This window comes from Triturus cristatus, chromosome 4_2, assembly GCF_964204655.1.
Source record: "Triturus cristatus chromosome 4_2, aTriCri1.1, whole genome shotgun sequence".
Taxonomy (NCBI): domain Eukaryota; kingdom Metazoa; phylum Chordata; class Amphibia; order Caudata; family Salamandridae; genus Triturus; species Triturus cristatus.
In genome coordinates this window covers 366,249,322-366,275,891 of record NC_140586.1, presented here as the reverse complement: position 1 = coordinate 366,275,891, position 26,570 = coordinate 366,249,322, and the positions used below count along the sequence as shown (strand labels likewise).

The window sequence follows — 26,570 nt, the reverse complement described above, 5'->3', positions numbered from 1 at the left end:
AAACACGTTTTACCTACATATGGCCCAATGTTCTCTAACTAATAAAGCCATTGCCTGTTATTCTAGGAACCTGAACATTCCTACCTCTTTTTGTCATAGAATGCTGGCAAGAACACTATACTTCAGTACATAGACCTAGTCACAATATCAAGTGCCACATTCAAAATTAAATTGAGCATTTAAAAATTACACAATTTTCTTCATTGATCTCAGAATCCCCTTAAATTTATTTCTAAAAATATATTTAGTTAAGAGTACGCATCTGAAAGTGCAATGCCTCTAACATATACAAAAGATCACCTTATTTTTTCAAATCTATCTGGACAAGCCCAAACTCTTAATATGATATTTTTGTTTTAAATACTTGAAAGGCAAAATCTATGTGGTTAATTAGAAATTGTTCACCTAAATGTTTCCAATGTACTTAACAATCAGAGCCACTCTAATTTAAAAAAGCATGATTTTGTTTCAATTTCTATAAACTGTAGCATAATCAACTAAACAACCCCATTCCCCAAATGCAGTTTACCCTCTGAATTACAGCGTGTTTGCATCAAAACAAAAAGACCCATATGTATAAATTATTAAATCATACCTGGAATCATGACAGCTTATCTTCACACCCTCAGGGTATAAGGGAATGTGCTGGAAACCTTTATAAGCAGATCAATAGGTTTGAGCATTGATGTGATTAATATTTGTACCTTGCTTCAGTAGAATATTATTTAGATGTGTACACTCCAAATTTTAATTTCATCCCTCTAAATAATGAGTAGGGCATAAAAAGTATATTAACAAAGATATATATTTATTCTTGCTATAACAAATTATAATACTGCCCACATTTAATCAACAGACATTTTGACCATAAAACAGAAAATGATGTGCGTAATTTTAGGTGACTACACATAGTATTGAGGCGAAACTTCAATGCAATTTCCACTGTCTTCAAATATTGTTTGATCTGCATCCTTATGCACATCTGGGATATTTCAGCTGACCAAACATGCACTGTACTCTAACCCCAGAAATCCCATCCACGGGTGCATTATAAAACCCCCTCTTACATCTAAATTCAATGTAGTCCCCATGGAAGAAAAATTCCTTGTTGTCAAAACTCCATCGAAGTTCCAGATTGTTGTTTTCAATTTCCTCCAGAGATAATATGCAGGGTTCTAGAAGAGAACACAGTGGCACATATAATGTTATTGACAATTGTGCCACAATGATTAATCAAACAAACAGTGACAACACCAACATTTTCTTACATGTTAAAGCACTAAGTATAACTTTTTGTGACAGTATGGTGATTATCCTAGGGCTAAGTTATCATGACTTTATCTTGAGGTGCAGGTGAAGGTGGGTGTGTGTGTATGTATCTCGATGTGTGTATGGTACGTACGTGTGTGTGTCTGATTTCTTGAGCTGCAAATCAAACCATTGCCCATGCCACCAAGTAACCCAATATTGTGCAGGACTACTAACCAGTTTCATACCTCATAGGAATATCAGGTATACCATTGTAGCAGGCTCATCAACAAAAAGTATTTATCCTACAAAATAGCTCAGTAGAGAATAATTTTTTTAAACAAATTCAATCTTCTCCATCATTTCTGGTACCAGATTGTGTCTTGAACATCCCTCTAAAGTGCATTTCATCTTTACTTTTGAAAAAGGATCGATATACATTAAATTGTGGGACCTGTTGACCCCTGATCAAAAAACAATGAATGGAATGTTGGCCAGAGAATTATTGGTATCCAAACTAAAGTTAAGCAATATATCAATCACTCTGAACTTTCAAACAATGTTCCCAAGAGTTCTGCTAATCACTACTATTTTTAATGTATGCATAGTTTCATGCTAGATATGATAAGATCTATAATGTTAATACCATATTAAATTCCTATCTTTATTGGGCCTGCCTCTGTAGATACAATAGTTGAGAAAATAATACTGAGACATTTTATATACATAAAAACAAGTGATCAAAGAAAGCTTCATGTTGCTACAAAGGCAAAAACTGAAATTCTCATCCTACCCACAAAACGAATCCTGACCAAACAGCACACACCCCTTATCAGGATATCTCCTAAATCATACTCTTTGCTGTAATACTTTGTGGTTTCCCAAACACTCGAGTCTTATCTATTTTTGAGCTATCATGGCCACAACCTGGGAGGTGTGTGACAGCCAGCCCAAATATATTGTAACAGAAATGTTCAGTCAATAAAGGTCAATAGTGTTTGTACACTAATCAAACACCATATTTTTTTGTTAGTCCAAGATTTTCTCTAGTTATGACCATTTCCATTTTATGATAACATAACATAGTATATAGAAAAAATAATAGTGATACTTAGTAAATAAATGTTGACGTTAGAAACATAGGCACAAGCTGCATTGGGGATGTACGTGGGCCAGATTTACCAATTTCTCAAGCAGCGCAGCAGCCATAAATGCTGCGCTGCACTGCGTGGAAAGAAGGAGCAGGAGAGCGCCAAATTAACTGAACTATGGCGCTCTCCTCCAATCTTCCAAGTGCCGGCACAGAAGTTAGCTGCCGTGCTCTATCAAGACACCTTTGCGATATAGTGTAAGGGTGTATCTGTGAGTCAAGCATAGGTTTTGTGCTGGAAGGACACCCCTCCAGTGCAAAATACCATGCTTAGACTAACTTTAAAATTTTTCCCACTTTGTATGTAGGCTGTACAGTGCAGCACACATGCGAAGTCGGAAAATAAAGGCGGAAAAAAAACTTTTCTCCTTCATAGCACCTGGTTCAAGGGTTTGTTATTCTCTGAAGCTAAACCCTCTCTAATTTAATGATAACAATGATCCTTCCCCTGATCATAGGGCAGCGGCAGCTGAAAGTCATTGCGTATGCAGATGACATCGCTATGTTCACTACCGATCCAGCACTTGCAATAGAAAGTATTGAAATGGAAGCTAAGAAATTCGGTATGTATTCCGGTTATTAGCCGAATGCTAATAAAACGCGAGTGCTTCTAAGTTTTCAGCCGGAACAACCTATTATAGGGGTCTGCCCGACTGCTACGTATTTAGGGGTTCGTATTTCCCCTAAGATTGAACATATACATGCATTATATAATTATACTTTATTGGCAACTATCTCTAAGCAATTAAAATGCTGATACAAACTCCCAATCAGCATCCTGGGGAGGTGCAATATTATAAAGATGAAGGTGCTACCAAAATGTTTGTACCTATGCCACTCAATCCCACTGCGTATCCCAAATTCTTTTTTCAATAAGTTAGATGGGGTTTTGAGTAGTTTTATTTGGGGGTACAAAAAATCGAGACGGGCAATAGGACTAATGAATACCCTTCTAACGAAGGGGTTTTAGAACTCCCCGATTTTAAAATGTATTTTTGGCCAGCGTTTGTGGGGCGATTACGTAGCCTCATGAGCTCAGATAAACTGGAAGTTTGGCACTGGCTCATTCTTGGTTCAGATAGCCAAATGTTTTTATACAGAATCAATGACCCCCGATTACTTTAAACGGGTACGCTTCAAGTCCATTAGGGATTGTGTACACATATGGCAGGGCATTATGGCGAGGTGCTCTATTTCTCTTATACATGATAAACTCCTCCACTGGAGTAACCCAATGCTGCCCGAGATATTTCAGGACTCTGAGGCTCGGAAATGGGCAAAGTACGGCATTTACAATTTGGGTCAACTTTATTATGATACTAACGGTTTTCTATCATTTGAAAACTTGCAACTGACATTCGCTATCCCTCAATAAATGTTCTTTAAATATCTCCAGCTTAGGGATTACCTCAACAGACACCTTTTATTGCAAGATGTTTCAGGCTCAGCGATATGGGATTGTTTGCATGCACAGAATCAGAGGGCAGCAATTAGCACGAAGTATCGATGTTTATGTCAGGTTAGGGTGGACGGTTGTTAGAAGTTAGCAACACGATGGAGTGTGACTCTGGGCGCAAATGTCACTCTTGAAGAGGTCAGGATGGCATTTGATGTTATCGAGCGATCAGTATACTCAGTAAGTGTTAGACTTCAGCAGTTCCGGACATCTGTGCACTATATTATACACTGGAAAGGATAGCTAGATGGGCTCGAGGTGGGGGCTTCCAAGCGGGGACATCTGGCGGGGCACGTTGTGAATGCCCTAAATGTGGGATCCATGCAGCCGGCATGGTGCATATGTTCGTTACCTGCCCTGAACTAGTAACATTCTGGCAGAAGATATCATTCGCTATTAAGCTTCGACTTGGGTATGAATATACTTTCACGACAACTGAGAAGATGCTGGGCTATAAAGAGGACAGTCGTGGCTATAGATCCATCATTGAAATAATGCCAGTAGCAGCCCGACTTGCAATAGCCAGAGTCTGGATTTCACCCAAGCCTCCTTTAGTCGCTGAGTGGTGGGCCATTGTCAGAGAAACGTGTGAAAGAGAGAAGGCTCTAGCTAGAGCTAGGGGAATTAGAGCGCTGCAAAAGTTTGACTCTATCTCGGGTTGCTTGGAGGACACATAGTGTACAGGCACAATTGGGATTCTGTATTTCTGTATCTCTTTCTTTTTTTTTTTGTCTTTTTCTTACCGCTCAGTGAAGCTATGTTTGTTTTGTACAGTATTGGCGATCTTGCCTGGTATGAACCCGAATTCAGTGATTTTTTCTGTTATCCTTAACTCCCACTCCCATTTTTCTGATATGGTGAATTGTTATTGTGAATCAGAATATATTGATGTACCATTTTATTGACAAATAAAGAGATTTTTTTTAAAAAAAAGATGACAATGATCCTTGCAAAACATAGGGAACGGTGAAAACAGCATCACATACTTTCCTGTTAATCAAATATTGATACTGAAGGCTGAACTATACATACTCCAAAAAAACAGTGCAAGTTTGGAGACAAGAAAGAACTACTTTTTGCAAGGTGTGGTTAGTTAGGGGCAGTTTACGTTTGTTTGTTAAATGTACACATTCCAAGTTCTAGGTTATTTTGATACTGCTTATGACTCTTAAGCCGTGTTTCCATATCAGAACTTTATTGATATTTCTCTCTTTATTTTGGAAGTTCAAACTTGCCAAAATGTAATGGTGTCTACAACTGGATGGCGAAAAGAACTGTTCCATACCGCTCTTAATTGTCTGAGGAATTGGTGAACCTTCCAAGTTGTTACAGTGCCACCACACATAGAAAAGCATATGTGAATAGTATAAAGTGTCTCCTTAAAAGAGTGTTAGTGAGGAGGAAAAACCCTTAAAATGGATATGCCTCGGTGGAAACCTTATAGCTCTTGATCTGCAGATTAGAGCTAAAGTAACTAGCTATGCACCAAATGCCTCCTGACATCAGGAAGGAGAAACAGCCAAGCAAGAATAAGGTGAAGAAATCCATAAGAAGATCAATCTGTTGAAATCAAAAATCTAAGACAGCAATAGTAGCAAGGAGGCAAAAACACAATTAAGAAATAAGGGAACAAACATGTTGTGACACCTTTTCCTTTTGTCACTCTCTTATATATGATTAAACAGGAACTGACATAAAAAAGGCTCAACTCCATCTTAAATTGGGAACCTCAAATAATTTTCTGTGTTCAATCCACCATCTTGAGAAGGGCTGGTCATAAGGCTTGTCCAAGCGCCTTTTTCCAGAAAGTCATGGCATTAATTTGTAGATCAATGAAGAAGCCCATATTTGCCATCTTCTGTTGCACGCTGAATTCCAGTTTCCCACCGCCACCCTTCATGCCTGACACTCCATGCAACTTGTGTAATACTTTTTTTTAGCCATTTAACAATTCACTTAAACGCATGTTATAGTTACATATTCTCATTTTTGCTATATTAATTGAAATTTTCTAAACTCCCTTTCACTTTTAAATAAAGTAATCTTTTTTCTTTAAATGCAGCCTGTTTTCCATTTCCATCACCCTTTCGCTGCTAGACACCCCCCCCCACCGTGCCAAGCCTTTTTATGGCTATTTAGAGTCATTATAAACACTAAGAACCCTGAGGTTCTTAGTGTTTATAATACTTTATTTGGGGATTTAATCCTGTGCGGTCTCAAAAATGTTCCCTCTGACCCTCCGGTATCTAACCGTTTTGTAATATATTTAGAGTCATTCACACTGAGACCCCCATAACCTTTTGTCCACATAAGGTATCCACAGCAAAAGTGCGTCCTTTTTTTCCACAATCCTGGGGATTCTAAAGGTACCCAGAGTTTGGTACCTTTAGAACACTTAGGGGAACCAAGATATTAGCCAAAATACAGCTACATTTGTTTTTGTTTTTGGGACAAATGGGAAAACAAGTGCTGCAGAAGAAAGCATCCGTTTTTTCCCTGCAAGTGGTATTAACAAAGGGGTTGTAGTGCTAAATTCACCATCTTCCCAGCTTTCAGGAACAGGAAGACTTTTGTCAGAAAACCACATTTTTCGACACATTTGTGGTATTTTACTGGGACATACCCTATTTTTCATATTTTTGGTGCTTTCCTCCTCCATCGAGTAAGTGGTAGAAATGGGTGTGAAACCAATGGTGGTCCCAAGAATGCTATACATTTCTGAAAAGTAGACAAAATTCTAATTTCAGCAAGGGATCATTTGTGTAGATCCTTTAAGATTTTCTTATAGAAAGTAACAGTTGAAATAAAAAATATCGAAATGGAGCTGTGCCCATCTTTTCACATGTAACTACTACTAGCTGTGGCAGATTTTTGAAAGACATATACTGTTACGTGAATTAGAGGTCATTTTTAAAAATGACTTCTTTTTTACATACAGTCCAACATTTGGAAGGCACAATTGCAGAGAAATACATTGGTGATAAAAATGGCACCTTACTTGTGTGGGCCTAGTGCCCACGACAGGAAATGGCCCAAAACGCAAAATGGACATATCACATATCACATTTTCCACTGAAAACTGTCGGGTTTTTTTGCAATATGCCTAGCTGTGTATTTTGGGCCCTAGCTCAGCCGGCACCTACAGAAACCTAGCACATCCATACATTTTTTAAAACAAGACACCAGGAAAATTCAGGATGGCATGACTTATGTGGCTCTCACCGGGTCCCGTTACCCAGAATCCCTTGCAAGCCTCAAAGCATGTCTAAAAAACACATTTTCCTCACACTTCTGTGATGGAAAGTTCTGGAATCTGTGGGGAGCAACAAATTTTCACCCACCCAGCATTCCCCTAGTCTCCGGATAAAAATGGTACCCCACTTGTGTGAGCAGGCCTAGTGCCTGCGACAGGAAACGGCCAAAAACAAAACAGGACACTTCACATTTTTGCACTGAAAACTGACTTTTTTTGCAATGTGCCTAACTGTGGATTTTTGGGCCTAGCGCAGCCAGCATCCAGGGCAACCTAGCACAACTGTACAATTTTTTTAACTAGGCACCTAGGGATATCGAGAGTGTGCGGACTTGCATGGCTCTTACCATGTTTTTAATCCAGAATCCCTTGCAAACCTAAACTTTGACAAAAAAACACAGTTTCCTCACATTTCTGTGATGGAAAGTTCTGAAATCTGTGACGAGACGCAAACTTTCATCCCCCAAGTCTCTCGATAAAAATGGCACCTCACTTGTGTGGGTAATCCAAGTGCCCCCAACAGAAAACGACCCAAAATGAGTTGTGGAGACATCAAATATATCTATCACAAAACGACCTGGTTTTGCAAGGGGGTATCCTGCGTTTTTGGTCCCAGCTCGGCAACTATCTATGGAAACCTACAAAACCTAGACCTTTCTGAAAACTAACACCCGATAGAGTCCAGGGAGGCATTGCTTGCATGGATCCCCCAACATTTTCTTACCCTGAATCCCCTGCAAACCTCACATTTAGCTAAACAAATCCCAGTTTCCTCACATTTTTGTGAGAGATCACCGCACCAGCACAAATTACTACCACCCAGCATTCCCTTCGGTCTCCCGACTAAAATGCCACCTCACTTCAGTAGGTGAACCAAATGCCTGCAACAGGGCAGGACCAAAAACTTGTAGAGATTGGATGGGTATCACAGCGTGTTGATACGCAAATTTTTTAATACATTTTTAGGCTGACTCTACTTTGGGCACACTACCAACCAAGCCCCACTCCACGCACACTACCATCCAATCACCAGTCCACGGACAGCCAGCCAAACGCCAGTACATGGAGATCATCAGCCGAACTACAGTTTACACACAAACATACAGAAACTTTCCCTGGTGTCTAGTGGATTCTGCTCCGCTTGGGGGCAGATGGGCCCCTGGGGGCTGAAACATGGAAAAACTTGTTGCCCCAAGGGCAGCGACCCTTGCACAAGGGGCCGCTCTCGTCACAATGCACCAAAAAGTAATCCTGAAAAAACGGCTGTTCAAGCCCACAGGGTTAAAAAACATGCCCTCCAGAGAGTGACCCTTGTTTTATATAGCACGAACTTGACCTGAATCCAATCAGGTATCAGAGCGCTTTACATAGCTCCAGTTATGTTACATAAGGACACACATTCATTTTTTGTTAGGCACGGGGAGATTAAGTGATTTGCCCAGAATCACAGGATGTTTAGCGTCATTACCGAGACTCGAACCCAGTTTCCCCAGGTCCGAGGTCGAGCGCCCTAACCGTTAGGCCAACTTCTCTCCCCTTGCCTAAGGGGTCACTCCCCTGAATACAAAAAGAAAAATCCCTGGTGGTCCAGTGGATGGATTCCTGCTCCACAATTGCGCAGGCCTCACCTACAATCAGTGAGCAGCAATCCATTCAAAACAAGCAAAGGGGAAAGGGATATAAACTATTTCCTTTCCCCCTGTGTCTGTTTTTTACAGGAAAATCCCCAAATCCCCCCGCCCCACTGGGAAGAAGGACACATCGCAAGTGTCCTGTCTCCTGGACGCGCTGTAAGCTAATGGCTTCCAGCACATCGTCTGTAACTTCTTCTGATGATGTTGGAGCAATGTTAGTGCGCTGACGTCAACAGATCACCGAGGGGGGCCTAGGGGTGGCAGCAGAAGTGCGCCCTCTGCCATCCCCAGTGGGGGCCTCTAGATGAGTGGCCCACTGGGGGAGCACTGGCGCTTCTCCGATTGGTGGGTGCTAGGAGAGAACGGTTGAGGCGGAGGACAGAACCGTTCCATTCATAGCACCCAAGAAAAATGGGATGTGTTTACAATAAAAGAGTAAAGTTTGTAAAACAGTTTTTAGGAATGGGCAGTAGTCCAGTGGACTACTGCCTACTCTTGAAAAATATATTTGGGACCATCCACAAAGGGGAATCATTCCCTTTGGACCCCGATCCTGTTTGCAAACTGGTCACCACCTCCTTTCAGGTACTGATAAAATATTAATGTTTTGCGACCACAATCGTAAAACATTAACACATACCACAAGGAACCGCTTTTTGGAAGGGACACCCTAAACGCGCCCCTTGCAAATAGGGATTCATTATGGTTTTCTAAACCCATTTAGTGATTCTGTAACATGTTATTGAATCACTAAATGGGCTTACTACAATCTAAATCCAAATTTTCTGATTGCAAACCCAGTGATTTACAGATTCGCAGTTTTGTGACAATAAAATGCGTTTGTATGTCTGGCCCTCTGTCTTTAATCTTGATGCTGCAAAAACATTTATTTGGGTTTAAGTGGAGCACATGAGATTAAGATCATCGTTATATTACTAACCAAGGGAATTTGTGTTTTTGCACAAGTCAATTTTACCAGCATGTGATATTACAAGGAGCAAGGCAGAGTTATTCCTTTTCCCTGTCACTCTTCTACTTGTTTTTAGAAACACATATTTTATCGCTTCATAACGCAGAAACTCATGGTTATATTTTTGTCAAGCTATAATTTATGTTTTGAAACATACAGACTACTCTAACAGTGCCAGCTAAGGGTTGAGGTGGTAAAATACAGCAATTCTTTCGTTTTCGCGAATTCTAACAGTTTAGGTAAACCCAGGACATGCACTGGGGAAATGGTGATTTGCAACTGGAGATAAAACTTGACATTTGGAAATGTTCATCTTCCTGAAAATTGGCACAATTTCAAGCTGAAGTGTAGCTACTCTGATAAAGTTGTTATGCTGTATTTATACCCATTGGCTTGAGAGTGTCCTTTAACCTTGTCGAAAATTCTATTTTAATTTCAAGCCTGATTAATTTTACTTACCCTTTGAGATTAGACACAATACACTCTAAAATTAGTTAATCTGATGGCATAAAATCCTCAAAATGCAACAAAGTGACCTGATATCTCTAAAGCTGAAATATAAATGGCAGGGGCCTTGTGTTTACATTATTATTAGGCTATTGGTGATAAATTAATTATGTTCTGGGAAATTGGCACATCCACAATGTGTCGTTAAGCTTCAACATCACTTATATGATTCTATGCTTGTTGCTGTTTATAGATATCAAAGAATGTTTAAGTTTTCTTCCCTTAAGTTTTTTTAAACAGATCAGGCTCAAATCAGTGAGGCACTACTATCAGGAAAAGTTTATATTAATATTAATAATAATTTGGATTTCTTACAGAGAAGGGTTGGAGGTTCACACCACTGTTGAATTACTTTAGAGCTTGTGCTTGGCCTGCTGTTTTTTAGAGGCCCACAGTGGTTCATGCCGGTGTCTAATGAGGCAAAAATGGTAGAAAGTCTCTTATGAGGTGACATGATGCAGCTTTGGGCCTTTGCGCTTAGAAAAAATCCATGTTACTGTAGTGTTGTTTGTCAGTAAATCAATGTTTCATCGGTTTGGACTGCCAATTATGAAAATACATTCAGCTGATTGCCATACAACAAACCGTGCTTATTACTATTAGTTCTTGGTGCTTCCATGAAAAGCAACACTGCCCCTTGTGAATGGTGGGTGCTCAGTTTGGGACAAATGTTTCCACCAAGAAAGGCTACTCAAAAATTAATTGACCTAGCATAGGTTGATTCTTGCAAGATTGAAAATAACACAATTCTGTGTTAAACATCACCTTTACAGTACTACAGCTTATCTTGATGAGTTGACTAAAGGTTGCCGGGTTTATGTTTGAAGTGTCAGCCTGTGAACTGCTAGGTTGATATGTTAGAGATTTACCAAGTCATATTTAGGTTTGATCTGAGGCTAGTCATCGGATAGCTGTAATTACTGTCAGAACGATTTCTAGAAACTGGAGATAAGCTAACAGTGGAGTGTTTCTTTGTGGTGTTTCACTTCAGACAACTTTAGCGTTCAACAGCAAGCTAATGCATTCTATGCGACCAACCCATGACATATTGTTGATTTGTTTGTTCCTTAAATGTCGCCATTTTGCCTTGGGTAAAGTAGGTACATTTCCGGCTCATAATTTGACATGCATGAAAGAATGTTGCCACCATATTCCTGATGTAGGTATGCTTGGCCAGCTGGACCCATGGGTAGACCAATACTTCTTCTATGTTGCTGCTTCTTTTGGTAGTTCTTTTATCATGAAACAGTGATGTAGCTCGGAACCCCCTAATTCTTGTGACTGATGGAATGACGAAGGCTATGAATGACCTCTCTGATCATAAAAATATGTTTGTTAAGATTTGAAGGGAGTGGAGTAGTGCAGTGGAACGTTTAATCAACAGCAAATGTAATGTAATTTCTTCTTCGGGGTGAGGTAAAAATGGTTCAGTCACACTAGTGGTAGCAAAATGCTATAGAAGGGCTAAGACCTTGACAGCGAAAGACCATTCCTATTTTGGTGTTATACGGAACCTTCTATCAGTTTAAAACATAAGCGAGCCTTTGTTATTCCGACATTTAAAAATGCCTCCTTATCCTTACCTATGCAGGCTGGTGGTGTGCTCCATTGCCCATTCTTGCAGTCGATTCTCCTAGATCCTTGCAGGAAATGATGTTCAAAGCATGAGTAGTCAACTGAAGATCCTGTGCTGTAGCTTGTTGGTTCTGATTGAATGACTCCATTCTGAATGGCTGGTGGTGATCCACAGCTTTCCTCAATACCTAAGAGGACATAGGAGAGGCAAAAAGGAGATTTATTTTGCATTTCATCTATTCATTCTAACAATGTGTGTTTTCAGAAGCTGTTCTGAACTCAGTGACAGTTTATTTTCAACTGTATTCTATATGCATAGGAAATCTCCCTGGAAAGGTAGAACATCCTATCCCACACAGCCCCCAGCCTCCCCACACACCTGCATCTTACTTGGGAATCGTATTTTCTCTTTACCTGGGTGCCTTTATCTGCCCCTGGGAACCAGACACTTACCCGGAGAGGTGGCAGTACTCACTTCCTCTAATCATGCTAAATGGCCGGTGCTTTTCCAACATCCTTAATAGAGTCTGTCTCTGTCCAGACACAGGACACCTCTCGGTGTTGTCATGGATAGATGAGATAGGTTGGTCTCTCCAAAGTGCTTTCTTTCTCTACCTCTATGCTCAAACCCCTAACACTTGAAGTCGTGTTTAATAATATTAAGAAAATAATGTAGAGTTGGCAAAATATAGAAAGAATGCAAAGTCTTAAGAGAAAACTCTAAGTGTGTGTAAAAATGCAGAATGTAGTACGCAGTCATACTTAACTGTGCTAGGCCTAAATAACTGATGCAGTATTATTTCCCTTAACATATTGACCTGACTGAAAATACTGAATGTGAATAAAAGAACAATTGATTTTCCTGACCTTCCCGTGACATGTATTCTTTTTAATGAACAATAAGTTGATTAGACTTTTAAATAATTCAGCACATTTTTCTACTTCCGCAAAGATTGCTATTAAATGTCTTTATTAAATATTCCTTAGAAAGATAGAGATGAAGTTTTCATCATGGGAAAGTAGTTTGACTATGAGAACCAGTGCCAGTTAGTGTTAGTTGATCCGTTTATAATTACTGTCTGTAGAGCTATTGTGTGAATGGTGAGAAGACGAGGAGCAATCCCATCCCCAAGATGGGTAAGGGTTTTTGGGTGGCAAGTTTATTTTTTGGATTTAGGGTGGGTATGGGTTTTTGGGTGGCAAGGGTCATTTTAAGGGTTTAGGGTGGGTGTGGGCTTTTGGGTGTCAAGGGTAATATAAGGGTTAATGATGGGTATGGGTTTTTGGATGGCAATGTTATTTTTAGAGTTTACAGTAGGTATGTTTTTTTTGGGTGGCAAGGGCAATTTTAGGGTTTAGGGTGAGTGTGGGATTTTAGGTGGCAAGTTTATTTTTAGAGTTTACGGTGGGGATGGGTTTTTGGGTAGCAATGGAAATTTTAGGGTTAAGGGTGGGTAATGGTTTTTGGGTGTGGGTATTTGGGTGGCAAGGGCAATTTTAGGGCTAACGGTGGGAAAGGATGTTTGAGTTGCAAGGTTATTTTAGAGTTTAGGATCGATTTAGACTTTTGGGTGGCAAGGGTAATTTTAGGGTTGGGTGGGTATGGGTTTTTGGGAGGCAAGGGTAATTTTTAGGGGTTTGGGTTGGTGTGGGTTTTTGGGTGGCAGGGTAATTTTGGGGTTATCGATGGGTAAGCGTTTTTGCAGGTGTCAAGGTTATTTTTAGGGTTTAGGGTGGGTATGGGTTTTTTGAGTGGCAACGTTAATTTTAGGGTTAAGGCTGGGTGAGGGTCTTTGGGTGGCAAGGTTATTTTTAGGATTTAGGGTGGGTAATATAAGGGTTAAGGATGGGTAATGGTTTTTGGGTGGCAATGTGATTTGTAGAGTTTACAGTGGGTATGGATTTTTGGGTGGCAAGGGTAATTTCAGGGTTTAGGGTGAGTGTGGGATTTTGGGTGGCAAGGTTATTTTTTAGAGTTTACGGTGGGTATGGGTTTTTGGGTAGCAATGGAAATTTTAGGGTTAAGGGTGTGTATGGTTTTTGGGGTGGTTATGGGTTGAGGGAATATGTATAAATATATTTAAATTATATTTATATCAAAAGTGCTATATAAAAAGTGCTTGTAATTACCGGTACATTTTTAAGAAAACATATACCGTCACCATGCATGCCTTAAAATGCACGTAAAATTTTGCGGTGTAATTGTAATGAGTTGTAATGATAAATACATTGTTATAACCCTGTTGTAATGGCGTGCATTGTACTGGAATGCATTGTATCATCACACATTCTTGGAGATGCCAGGAATCTGTTTGTGGCATTGTTCATGTATTGTGGGAGTGTCTAAAAGTTAGTATTTTTGGGTTTCAGATTGAATAATATTTGAATAGCTGCTCTCCAATTCGCTTTTTGCATGATATTTCAGATGCACCCCTATGTCTATACATAAAGCCAAAATACCACATTTCTGGAAGACAAATATACTCCCGACAATTCAATCCTGGCTAGAAGATAAAAATGAAATGGCAAAATTTGAGAAAGTTATTTGTAACCTAAATGACAACTTGCAACAATCTGATTGTATCTGGGGCCCTTTTCTAGAATTACGACAGCTTTAACACTGTAACCTCTTTTATCTTAGGAATATACCTTTTATCGACTTGTGTTATTTGATATATTCAAGAGATATTTTGAGATGATTGTTCTCATATACATGTGATTAACATACTTGTTCTTTGTTCTTTCCTTTCTTTGTTCGATTTATCTTCAAATGTGTAATTTGTATTTCATGTACAATTATATTGATTTGCTGAACATATCCTGTTTTATATTTGAAATGCCAATATTTAATTGGAAAAAAAAGAACTGTGAGAACTGCATAACTTAGAAACCAAGCATGGCAGACAGTGCTGCCCTTTTGAGTGATGTTTATTGTGAGTGCAGGGTGAGCGGTGGATATTGTACGTTCAGGGTAGACAGTATGTCTTCAGACTACATGGTAAGGAAAGTGTCTGGGTGAGTGCATGGTGAGGGGCGTATCTGGGGGTGTGTACGGTGAGGAGCATGTTTGGATAAGAGCAGGGTGAATTTACTATCTGGGTGTATGGTGAGGGGATGTCTGGGTGAGTTAAAGGTAATAGCAGTGTCTAGGTATGTATTGTGTTTGCAGGTTAAGTTCAGTGCCATCTTAAGGTTTGGAGAGGCCCTGGGCAAGACAAATTTTAGGAGCACTGTAAGGAACACGTTTTGAATGTAATTTCCAATTTCCTGCTAACTCAAGCCAGCATGATGCCAAACTGTACTTTTTAAACTTTTACCGAGTCACACAATAACAGTAGAAATATGTCTTACCAGGAACTCAACAAATCCTTAAAATGAGAGCTGGAGTCAGAGATAGAGATAGAGATAGAGATAGAGATAGAGATAGAGATAGAGATAGAGATAGAGATAGGCAGAGAAGGAGAGAGTTGTACATAGAAGAATAGAAAAGACAGTGTTCAATAAGAGAAAGCACACTTTTCCAGTGGGGCCCTTGGAAGTTGGGATCCCGGGGCAAGTGCCCACTTTGCCAAGGCTATAAAACGTCTCTGAGCGTTGTAACTCTGAGTGCAGGGGAAGGAGTATGTCTATATTAATTTAGGGTGAGGCTTGTGTGATTCTACAGCAAACAGTGTGGCTCCATGAGTGCGAGGTTAGATGTGGTTTTTGATTGCTTGGTGAATGATGTGCATTTGTAGGTGAGGTATGTGCTTATGTTAGTGCAGGGTGTGTACCTTTGTGATTATATAGTGAGAGATGTGCCTGTGTGACTGCAAGGTGAGCAATGTGCGTGAGTGCAAGGTGAGTGGTGTGTATTGTGACAGGAAGGGGGATTCTGTGCAGTGTGAGGTGAACGGTGTTTCTTTGTCACTGAGGGTAAGCGAGGAGCCCGTATCAATGTAAGATAAGCAACATGGCTTTGTGAGTGTAGGTTACCCATTGTTCCTGTTCCTGTCTAAGTGTAGGGTGCGGAATGCAACTGAATGGAGGGTTTCGGTGTATGTTGTGAGTGCAGTGCATGGTTAAATCAGTGTGCCTCTAGGAGTGCAGGGTGAGCAGTTTGCCTGTATGAGTGCAGAATGGGTGGTGTGCCTATGTGAATGCAGAGCACAGCGTATTAATACCAGACCTATTGGGACTGCCAATATGTGTTCACCTGGAAGTTAATACGATTTGGCAGACATCTTGGTTAAGGGCAGCAGGGGATGCATGCATTTGCCTGTTCCTTTTTCATATCATAACAGGTCACCCTAATTTCGTGAAGCTTCACAGATATGACTCTTGCTCCCCCTTTTGATTCCTAAGATTTTCGAAGTAAAATCTATTTTTTCTTGAACTTATTTTGACTTGAAGTTAATTCTAACAGTAGCTAGGGCACACATTTAACTGCACCCTGTGCATGGAAGGGATGCAAGCTGTCAGAAACATATATTATATGCCAAATACATTAGATTTTGAAAAATTATTGTTTCTGCTTAGTCACATCTGGTTATATAATTGGCCTCTCCTCTTCTTGAAACGCAAAATGGCATGTTCTCTTCCACCCCTGACATTAAGACATATGTACATTTACCGTTATTATATCTCTGTGGTGCTATAACCACAAGAGATCTTTTGAGTATAACAGTTGACAAAAGCCACCACAGAATTTCACGGCTGTAATCGGTGGATTCTACCAGAATACAAATGTCACAGTTCACTGTTTTCTCTATCATGTATATCTCCCAGACGTTCACAACTTTTTTTCTCACTTGTCTCTTTTCTTCAGACAGAAATATGTGGCAAAACATCTGGAGAGTTTATTCGAATTGATTAAATAGAGTGGTGCTGTGCAGACCGGTTTCAAAAGCCCTTCCTCTGATGATTGCAGCACTGAAATGATGCGCCCTGTGTATAACTGTGAAGGGCCCTAGAGAAGCAAATGGCACCAGAGATCCCAGTGTTTTATCACATTGTCTAGTCACACACCGTTGGTGTTGATGGATAGACTTTTCAATACCCCTTAAGGAACTTAGCTAGCACCTTCAGCGCATGACACTGAACTGCATTAAGTGATGAAACTGTCAAGCACCAAACTGTTTTAAGTTGCCAGTTACAAAAGTACATGAAGTAAGGCAATGGCTCCCCTGGTTACTGTCTTTATGCAGTCAGGCCTCATGTGTCTTGAAGATGAGATGTGGTCTAGAAGCTGAAAAAAGTGGCTGAAGATGGAGGAGACAAGAGCTGTAATGACAACGTGTAGACTCAATAAAGCCATATGAATCTCTTCACATGTAGGCATCTTCCTGCACCTAAGATCCATTATTTGAAAATGCTGGGTGGGAGCAATTAGAGACTGGCAATCAGTGAATCAGATCACGCCCAGTCTATTTCCCTTAAAGGCCCTCATTGCTTCATTGCAATGGTAACAGTAACAGAAGTCACCAGGAAACTGTGAGACCCAAGACAACAATGTGGCTCTCTTAGCATTCACCCAGAGATTAAAAACAGCTGAAATCTGCAGCTGAAATTCCAGCCCAGAATGAGGAGATATTGAGGGATGTGAACCCGGAATACCAATTCCCTCTGTAATACTTTTGATTTGCATAATGTGGTTTCTATTGGTGCGCACCCTGGCAAGTCACGGCTATGCACTTGTCACTAGCTTTAGCACATTGAAAATTAATACAACGGCATCTGTGGCAATTTTCCCTACCTTAAAGACTGAAAAAATGGGTGATCGATAGGCTACTACAGGTCTCTATATGCTTCTTAACATGCATATGTAACTTGCTCTTTGCCCTTCATAATCGAACTAAGCACTGATTTCTGCTAACTGATTGTGTAACTTATATATTTAAGAGGAAATTGGTAGGAAGCACCAATATTGGGATTTTTTTTAGAAAATGTTTCTAAAAATAGTCCTAGTAGTGGTCTGCAGATGAACACGCGCATCACCAAAGCTCTGTTGGTCCAACCCCTGTGTTGACACCAGTTTTTGATAATTCATTTACTAGATGACAGTGCTCTTTGAGGACATTTGAAGTCAACGCAGTAGGGTCTTTCTATTTTCTTTGTGTGTGTGGTTCCTAGGATCATAAGGAGGACTAAAGCCATATACTACACAATCTTTGCAAGTTTCATCTCCATCTGCCAAAGACTTTTGTTTTGACTATCAATTTCCGTTTGCACAACTTTGCTATTTTGGTTGTGCCTTAGGTTAACCCCCGAGCTTTCCCATTATATGGCAGCGCTTAAGGAGGTTTCCAAACTTGATCGCTTTAAAAAGATTAGGTGGCTTAATGAAGTTAGATCACTAGTAATAGCGATAGGCCCAGGAAGTTCTTGGGAAACTAGAGATGTAGGCCAACTGCCCAGCAAAGAAGTGGTTAAACCCCAATACTGGAGTTGGGTAGCACAATCTTTTGTTGTACAATCATCAGTGGGTCGCCTTACGAATGAATGGAATTCAAAATGCAAAGGACTTTTGAGGCCTACTTGGATTATATCACCATCCCGCAGGATAGAAAACTTTATATCCAGTTCAGACTAGGTTGTCTTCCTGTGATTTCCTTCACAGCTGCTTGGTGTCAGCCCTTGTCCACTACACAGCATTGTCCACGTTTTAGAAATATTAATAGATCTTATTCTTTTAACAATTGTCTTTTACATTAGCGATGATTTAATATCCTTTTAACAGATGTGTACTGTTTAATGATCTTTTATCTTCTGTGTAATGTTGGATCATTGTATTGTAAGCACTCGCACTTTAATGGTCGTAATGACCGAATAAAGTTATAATGATGACAACTTTGCACAACTGGTATGCTAGTTATTTTTAAAGCTTTGAAATACCAAAAATTATGGCTTGGCTTCAAATATTTCAAAAGCAAATCCTGCCACTAACCCTAATGATCAGAAACATTGACTCCGTTTAAAGGGCTTAAAGTGGCCTGTCCATCTGCCATGTTAGAGATCGGCCTCATTTGGAATTTGGTGGTAAGTGAAAATCCGTCTGGTGGAAATGCCAATTACGTCGTACATTCATTGTCTGAATGTCCCCCACCGAACTCCTGGAGGAATTCTGGAGGAAATTGGCCTAAAACAGATACTGCGTGATCTGCCAAACTAATATCTCACTGGTTCAGATTGTGGAGCTCTTGGTGGTGAGAGATGTCACAGAAGCCGGCAATGAGAGTGGAGGTGAGGGTCCCAGGTGCCGGAGCAGGCAGTCAACTACTGCAGAGTCAGGAGCCCATTGCCATTGATTTGTGGTGTATACACTCTGCACTGAGGTTCGTGAAACTTACACGGCATCAGAACCAATCAAAAACTGGCAGGCTTTTCTCCAACCAGTCCCAAGACACATGAAATCATCAGAGGGCCCGCTTCTAATTCACAGTGAGCACTGTCATCGCGAATCACAACCGATCTGAATCAGTTACCTCTCCCCATCTCTACTAGATTGTTTATCCCTTGGAGATTTGGCGCAAACTCATGAGTGGCCCTAATATCTGTAATTGCAAGAAAGAAACTTCCCACTAATGTCACGAATAATAAACTCTCCAGGAAAGATTTGGGTGGGTCAGGTGGTCCCCTTAGCTGCACAACACAAGGGTAAACAAATAGAACTACTACCCACTCACATTTCTAAAACCACTGTTCAACGGAAAAGGCGGCACAGCAAACCGTGAGGAGGAAAAACAACACATGTGGGCTGATCAAAATGCAGACGGCACTTCACTTGCAACAACAAATGACTGAGGGAGACTCACCTATTGCCCCTCTCTCTAGGTATTGAGGAATAAGCGCCACAAAACACCTAAAGATGTATATAGGCAGATCTGAAAATGGGATAATGAAAACCTGGCCTCGTGTATGGCACCTTTAGACATAAGCAAGGAAAGTGTTGACTGGTGCCGTTTGTGGAATTTTTTTGATTTAAAAATATGCAAAAAAAACACAGCACAAACACATGTTCCATTTAAACATGAAAAGTAAGTTGCACTTTAAGGTTGAGACGTTTTTATAAAATGATGTGGTGTATTACCTTTTTTGATGCAATGAGGGTATTTCAGCGTTCCATTGACACACTGGACCTTGAGTTCACCTTGTGCCAGAACAAATCCTTCGTTGCATGCAAACTCTATGATATCACCGTGGAGGGAATGTATATTTGCTTCGTAATTCCATAGCAGTTCGATGCTGTTGCTTTTCATTTCATCTGCATCTGCCTTACACGGTTCTGTAACACAGAAAAAAAGCATGCAAAATACAAGTTGTTTGCGACATTCTTTTCTGGCAGGCTTAGGAAGGATGTCTCATCACACGCGTAATGTTCTTTGTAAAGGCACTACTCAGAAGTCCGCTTCTATGGCTGCCTGATCAGTTAGAACAAGTCATTGTCTGTGCAGATCTCATTAAATAGGCCATTCAAAAGGGAAAACGCCCTTTAGGACAAAGCCGGAATCACACTGTCCCTTCACAGAGCTGGCAATATAGCGCACACAAGTATAACGACTTGCTTTAGGGGGGCCATTGGTGGAAAATGGTGTTAGATTCAAAGACTGACACCTTCCCTACTGTTGCTCAGATTGGAGTTGGAATAGTAAATTAAACTATCCCAAAATCCTGCGCCCCCCCTAAGGCAAGTTGTTAAAACGACTTGCGTGCTGAACGAATTTGTGCTAAAGACGCGTTGGTTCTAATGACGGTGTTCCGAAGGTATGCGTTCTAAACGCATACATTCATTCAAAAGGCTCCAGTTCATCTAATAATGGCTGAAACAGGAACCACATTTAGCTTTGTTCTGAAGCAAATGGATTTCTTGTTTAATTTGGAAAACAGGTACATTTTACATTATTTTCATCAGAAAATGTGTTTACGATAGCTGGGTGAACTGTTTCCATAGTATAATAATAACTACACATGCAATTGTTTTTCAAATTGTTTAAAAACTGACCAGCATACTTAATGACCTCCTCCTGGATTCAGGGTTTCTACAAGATTAAGTCACAGCAACATCTTTGTGGATCAGGCCTCTTAGTACCACATGCAAAGCCATTCATTAGTATCCAAATGAGTACTCATGTATTACTACTCCATATACTCATAAATGGCTTAGCAAATTGCCCCCCAAACATCTAAAATGACAACATTCCGAGAATGCAATGATGTGACAGGTAATTCCCACCTTAATTACCGATAACAGTTCCAAAGGGTAAATCTGGAGGGATTACCAGTCGGTTGTAAGTGGGACCCACAGGGTGACCTGAGAAATATGGATTTACCTGCACAACTGGTCATGTAGTGTCGGTTAAATGTTTAATTGCTCTTTTTTTTTTACAGTTTTTATACCAGAGATTTTGCTTGCTTGAAACAGATGAAAGAAACCTCTTGGAGCAAATCCCAGGTACTACGGATTTTGTCATTTTGATGGGACTGGTAACAGGAGTTACTGACCCCCATAGGAATTAACGTGCAACTTGTAATGAGGTCCCAGGGGTTGAATGTGCACAAGATTTGCCCACGCAACCTCTGCTACGCAGCCAGACGCCTAATTAATCATTTCTTTTTGAGAAAAATACATTATTTCAATAGTTTTATAGTATTATTGAAAAATACCTGATTGAAAGATATACAAACAGTGCAAACGACACCCAAATAGCTCTCCATTATAGCAGTTAATTTCCCAGTTTGTACTCCAGCCCCAAAATTCACCTGTATAAGCTGAGAGTGACATGAGAAGAGTAAGACAAGGGATGTGATATGACAAATAATTATATTAGGGTTGTGTTTACAACCAAAACTAGCTTCATATAAGTCGGTTAGGGGTCCACATAAGGATACCTAACTGGAGTAAATGCTTTTATTATTTCTTAATAGTGTGCAATGACTGAATACAATTATAGGGCAGTGATCCCCACAAGTGTGTTGGGCGGATCTAGATATTTTTTGATTTCAAATAATCTTTATTGATTTTCAATACAAAAACTATGAAGCAATAAATACTGAGACAAAGGAAATAAAGACCATAGCAGGTGGAGATGACAAATCCCACACCTTCCAAAAAAAAGGAAGTTATTGGTGAAGTACAGTGTCAAATTTAGTCGTTCATAGAAGACTGTATGGGTGGAAAATCATTATAACAGGCAGGTACATAGGCCATTTTATACATAGTGTTGGTATAAATTAGCCATATTAAAAAAGGTACTCAGAAAATCAAGTGAAAAGAGGGGAGATATATAGATAAGGAATGAAAATGGGAGGCCTGATGTCATGCTCCTACTTTCATGTCTGTAGTACAAAGCTGAGAATAGAGATCTACATATTTGAGATGCAAGGTAGTAGGCCGGTAGTTCAGGGAGGTTTGGGGGTATTAAAGTAAGCATTTAGGGGAATGCTGGAGAGCAATGTTTTCTGCACTCCTGATCTATGACACCCAGTTTAGCCAGACCATAATTTATGGTTTGTGTGTGTCTTTCCAGTTTGAGGTGGTTGTTTTAACTGCAGTTGTTAATAAAAGATCTAGTAAGAAATGATCAGTAGGGTTGCAAATGTCAGGGTGAAGGAAGCTCTTTAGAAGAACTGAAAATTCCTTTTTTTGTTCGATGTTAAAAAGTTAGGAAATGAAGGAGAAAAAATGGTCACAAAATATTCCTACCGATTTGCAGTGGAATAATAGGTGAGCAAGATTTCCGAGTTCTTACTTTCAGTTCCAGCATGTGGGTCTATCTAAAATGTTCATATTGCATAGGCAGGATGGGGTCCAGTTGGCTTTGTGGATTAGCCAGAATTTAGTCTAACATAATACTGGTGAGATTGTATGTTAAGTAACTGCTTCCATATGGTGTTCACTGAGTCTCAGTTAATTTAATTTAATTTAAAAACACTTGTAGAGCGCGGCGTACACCTTGCGGTTTCTTGGCGCTGGAGGTTCAGTAACTGAGGAAGAAAGACCATGGAAGGGTGGAGTAAGTATTAGGCGGGGAAAGCCTGGCTGAAGAGGAAAGTTTTCAGGTCTCTACGGAAGGAGAGATACTGAGTTGCAGAACGGAGATTGTCTGGAAGTGAGTTCCAGAAAGTGGGGGCCAGAGTTGAGAAGTTAGAACCGCCCCACTTTTTGCGTGAGAAGCGGGGGGTCTGGAGAAGGGACTTGGAGGAAGACCGGAGATTTCTAGCGGGGACATAGGGTTTAATTAGTGAGGCGATGAAAGCGGGGGCAGTGCCCTGGCGGGCCTGAAAAACCATGCATCCGATCTTGAAAAGGGAGCGTTGTTTCACGGGGAGCCAGTGAAGCTTTTTTAGAAGGGGGGTGGAGTGGTGGTAGCGTGGAAGGCTGTATATCAGCCTGGCCGCCTGGTTCTGGATGGTTTGGAGTCTACGCAGGCTGTACGCTGGAATGCCATGATAGAGGGCGTTGGCGTAGTCCAATCGTGAGATTACCAGGGCGGCTATGATGGTCTTAAGTGCCTGGGGAGAGAAGAAGCGGGAGACAGAGCGGATAGTTCGGAGAGTGAGGAAACAGGAGGAAACCACGGAACTGATTTGTGAGTGAAGAGTGAGCTGATTATTCATTTTAACACCCAGTGTTTTGACCACGGTGGAGGGGGATGGTGCCGGGCCAAGAGAGGGGGGCCAGAAAAGAGAGTTCCAGGGGCTGGATGAACCACCAGTGAGAACCAGCTCGGTCTTGTCAGGGTTCAGTTTAAGATGGTTGTGGTTCATCCAGTCCCTGATGAATGTCAAAGTTGACTGGAAATTAGAGACCGAGAGAGGAGAGGGGGACAGATCAAAGATGAGCTGGAGGTCATCCGCGTAGTTGTAAACAGTGACCTCCAGCTGCTGGAGTGCATAGATAAGAGGAAAGATATAGAGATTAAAGAGTAAGGGAGAGAGAGAGGAGCCCTGTGGAACACCGCAAGTGACAGAGAGAGGGGTGGAGGTGAAATCGCCTAGTCGGACCGCCTGAGTGCGGTCCCTCAGAAAGGAGGAGAGCCAGACCAGAGCTGATCCCCCGATGCCGGCCGCCTTGACACGGGCAAGTAAGATGGTATGGTCCACCGTGTCAAAGGCGGCGGAGAGATCAAGGAGGACCAGTGCCTGGTGGTTGTTGTCATCCATACCCTTTCTGAGGTTGTCTAGGACTGAGACTACGACCGATTCGGTCGAATGCCTGGGGCGGAATCCTGCCTGGCGAGATTCCAGCCCCCCATTCGCCTCGATGTGAGCGCTCAGTACCGCGGTGACATGGCGTTCCATCACCTTGCCCAGGAAGGGCAGCAGGGAGATGGGGCGAAAGTTAGCCGAGATGGAAGGGTCCGCGCCGGGTTTCTTCAGCAGAGGCACTATGGTGGCGGCCTTTAGTGCAGGGGTCACAACACCCTGAGCCAAGGAGCTGTTAAGGAAGGCGATAGGGGGATCAGGGCAGCTAGAGTAGATTTGCTGTAAGATGCGTGCGGGGCAGACGTCCGCCGGAGACCCCGACTTTACTTTGGGGAGTATTGCCAGAAAAGATTCCTGAGTGAGGGGAGGGATGAGGGTGAGAGGGTTCTGGACGGTGGGGGGGGAGGGATCAACAAAAGCAGACGAGGGTAGTGGGATATTAGCCTTGATAATTGTGATTTTGTCCAAGAAGTAGTGATTGAGTTGATCACAGAGGGGCTGGGAGGGAGGGATTTGGGACGAAGTTCGGTCAGAGAATGCCAGGTCATTCACAATGCCAAAGATTACCCTGGGTTTGTTGTCGGCAGACGTTATTTTCGTGGAGAAGTAGTCGGTTTTTGCAGCCAGGATTGCTGATTTATATTTAGCCAGTGATGCCAGGAAGTGGGTTTTAGATGAAAGGCTATAATCTTTCCTCCACTGCCTCTCCGCCCGTCGGGCGCTCAGTTTGAGTTCTTTTAGGTGGTCGTTAAACCATCTATTGGAGTCCTTGAGTCGGCGAATGGAAATGCGACGTAGGGGGGCCACTGAGTCGCAACCTCCAGCCAGCCAGGTGTTAATGGCCTTGGCTTGAGAGGCAGATGATAGGCCAGAGAAGGAGGGAATGGAATTGCGGAGCAGGGAGGTCAAGGAGGGGAGATCCAGCCTGTTCCAGTTCCGCGCCCAGGTGTTTTTGGCACGCGGGGTTTTGGAAAGTGGGTTGTGGAGGATGGAGAAGGAGATGAGGGCATGATCAGACCAGGGGCATGGAGAGACAGCCACCGAGGCCAATGGAAGGTTGAGAGACCAGACCTGGTCGAGTGTGTGCCCGTGAGAGTGAGTGGGGACAGTTATATGTGACACGAAGTTGAAAGATAGTAAGGATTCTGTAAATTCCTTTGAGGCAGGGCACTCGTGTGGGTCTGAGGGCCAGTAATTAAAATCCCCCAGCACCAGAACCACTGAGATTGTATGTTAAGTAACTGCTTCCATATGGTGTTCACTGAGTCTCAGTTATAGGGTGAGAGCAATGATTTTCCCAGCCTTCCATTATTTCCAGTTCATACCAGATTTTTGGGGTTGTATCAATTTATAGATTTGGTTATCCAGTAGTCCAGTATAGTGTTAGACCTTCATGTGTGATGTTCGAGTTCTACCAGAGTGAGGGTAGATTGGAAAATTTCATCAGTGACGGTAGTTTCTGGCTATTGGTTATTTGGGCGGTCCTACTGTTTTATGAGTAGGTATTTGGAAGCGGTGAGAAGTTTGTCGTTGGTAGTGAGAAGCATGATAGGATCTTTGTTGTTCAAGTTGGCTCTTTCGACTTCTAACTATCTAGGTTTGTAATTGTCTGATGAGGTGAACCAGTGTATGACTGAATAAACAAGAAGAGTGAGAGAAGCAACAACCAGTTCATCTTCCCAGCCAAGACATTCAATAAACAAAATTAGAATGGATTTTCTGCCTATTTTCATCTCGGTACTGTATGCCTACTCCGTCAATCTCTTTTACAACTTCAGAGACCTAGAACCCACAAGCTGTTTTAAAAGAGCCCTCACTCACCTACCTCGTAGGTGACATGCTTCATCATTGGGTTCCCACCCTGGTTGCCGAATGCTCCCAGGGTGTGCTGTGACACCTGATTACAGCGGGGCTGGATTTTCTGATCGATGTATTTGTATTTATGTGTTGGAGCAAGATTCACAATTTTGGTAGTGATTTTATACATGGGGCTCTCGGTCAATATAAAAAATGAGTGATGGATATTTGTGGGATAGTAAGTTCGTTCCACTTATCCTGGGTGGGTGCAGTCTACATGTTTCAGCCACCTTTAATAGCCCATCTGGATCAACGTGGCTTCTTCAGGACCAAGTTCAGAGTGCTTGTACGCTTACTAAGGCAAGCAATAAGGGGTGTCTGAAGTCTGTAATAACAGAACCCCTGTTGAATCTGATACGAATACCTCTTGTATCAAATCCTGTAACATAAAGAATCATAAAAAAGGGGTGTGTTAGACATATAGGTAGTAATATTCATACATCGTGGGGTCAGATGAGTGCTTTACTCGCCGAAACCCCTAACTTTTAGATATAAATCATTTGTATAGTTCGTACATTCAACAATTTTTAGATATAAATAATTTGTATAGTTCATACATTCAACAGTGTGATGAAACCATGTTTCGAGCAGACTGCTCATATTCATATCAAACATGCACCTATTCTGAGCTGGCAGAAAGGATCAAGAAATCAAGGATCACGTTATAGATGCATAATTGTTTCACAAAAAGAAGAAGTACCTATATGACTGGGCTGTAAAGGCTCAGTGGTCAAATT

At 41.4% G+C, this 26,570-nt stretch overlaps 1 protein-coding gene across 1 annotated transcript in view; it reads right to left on the bottom strand.

The window, feature by feature from the left end:
- Positions 1-787: 787 nt before the first annotated feature.
- The window catches only part of LOC146833903 (coagulation factor XIII B chain-like), a 204,497-nt gene continuing 178,714 nt past the window's right edge, over positions 788-26,570 (bottom strand). The window contains exons 9-11 of the mRNA XM_085601809.1: positions 19,862-20,056; positions 11,802-11,981; positions 788-1,175 (exon numbers count right to left, since the gene is read on the bottom strand). Coding sequence (XP_085457935.1) covers positions 973-1,175; positions 11,802-11,981; positions 19,862-20,056 — 578 coding nt within the window. The 3' untranslated portion in view covers positions 788-972. The remainder of the gene's footprint in view (positions 1,176-11,801; positions 11,982-19,861; positions 20,057-26,570) is intronic.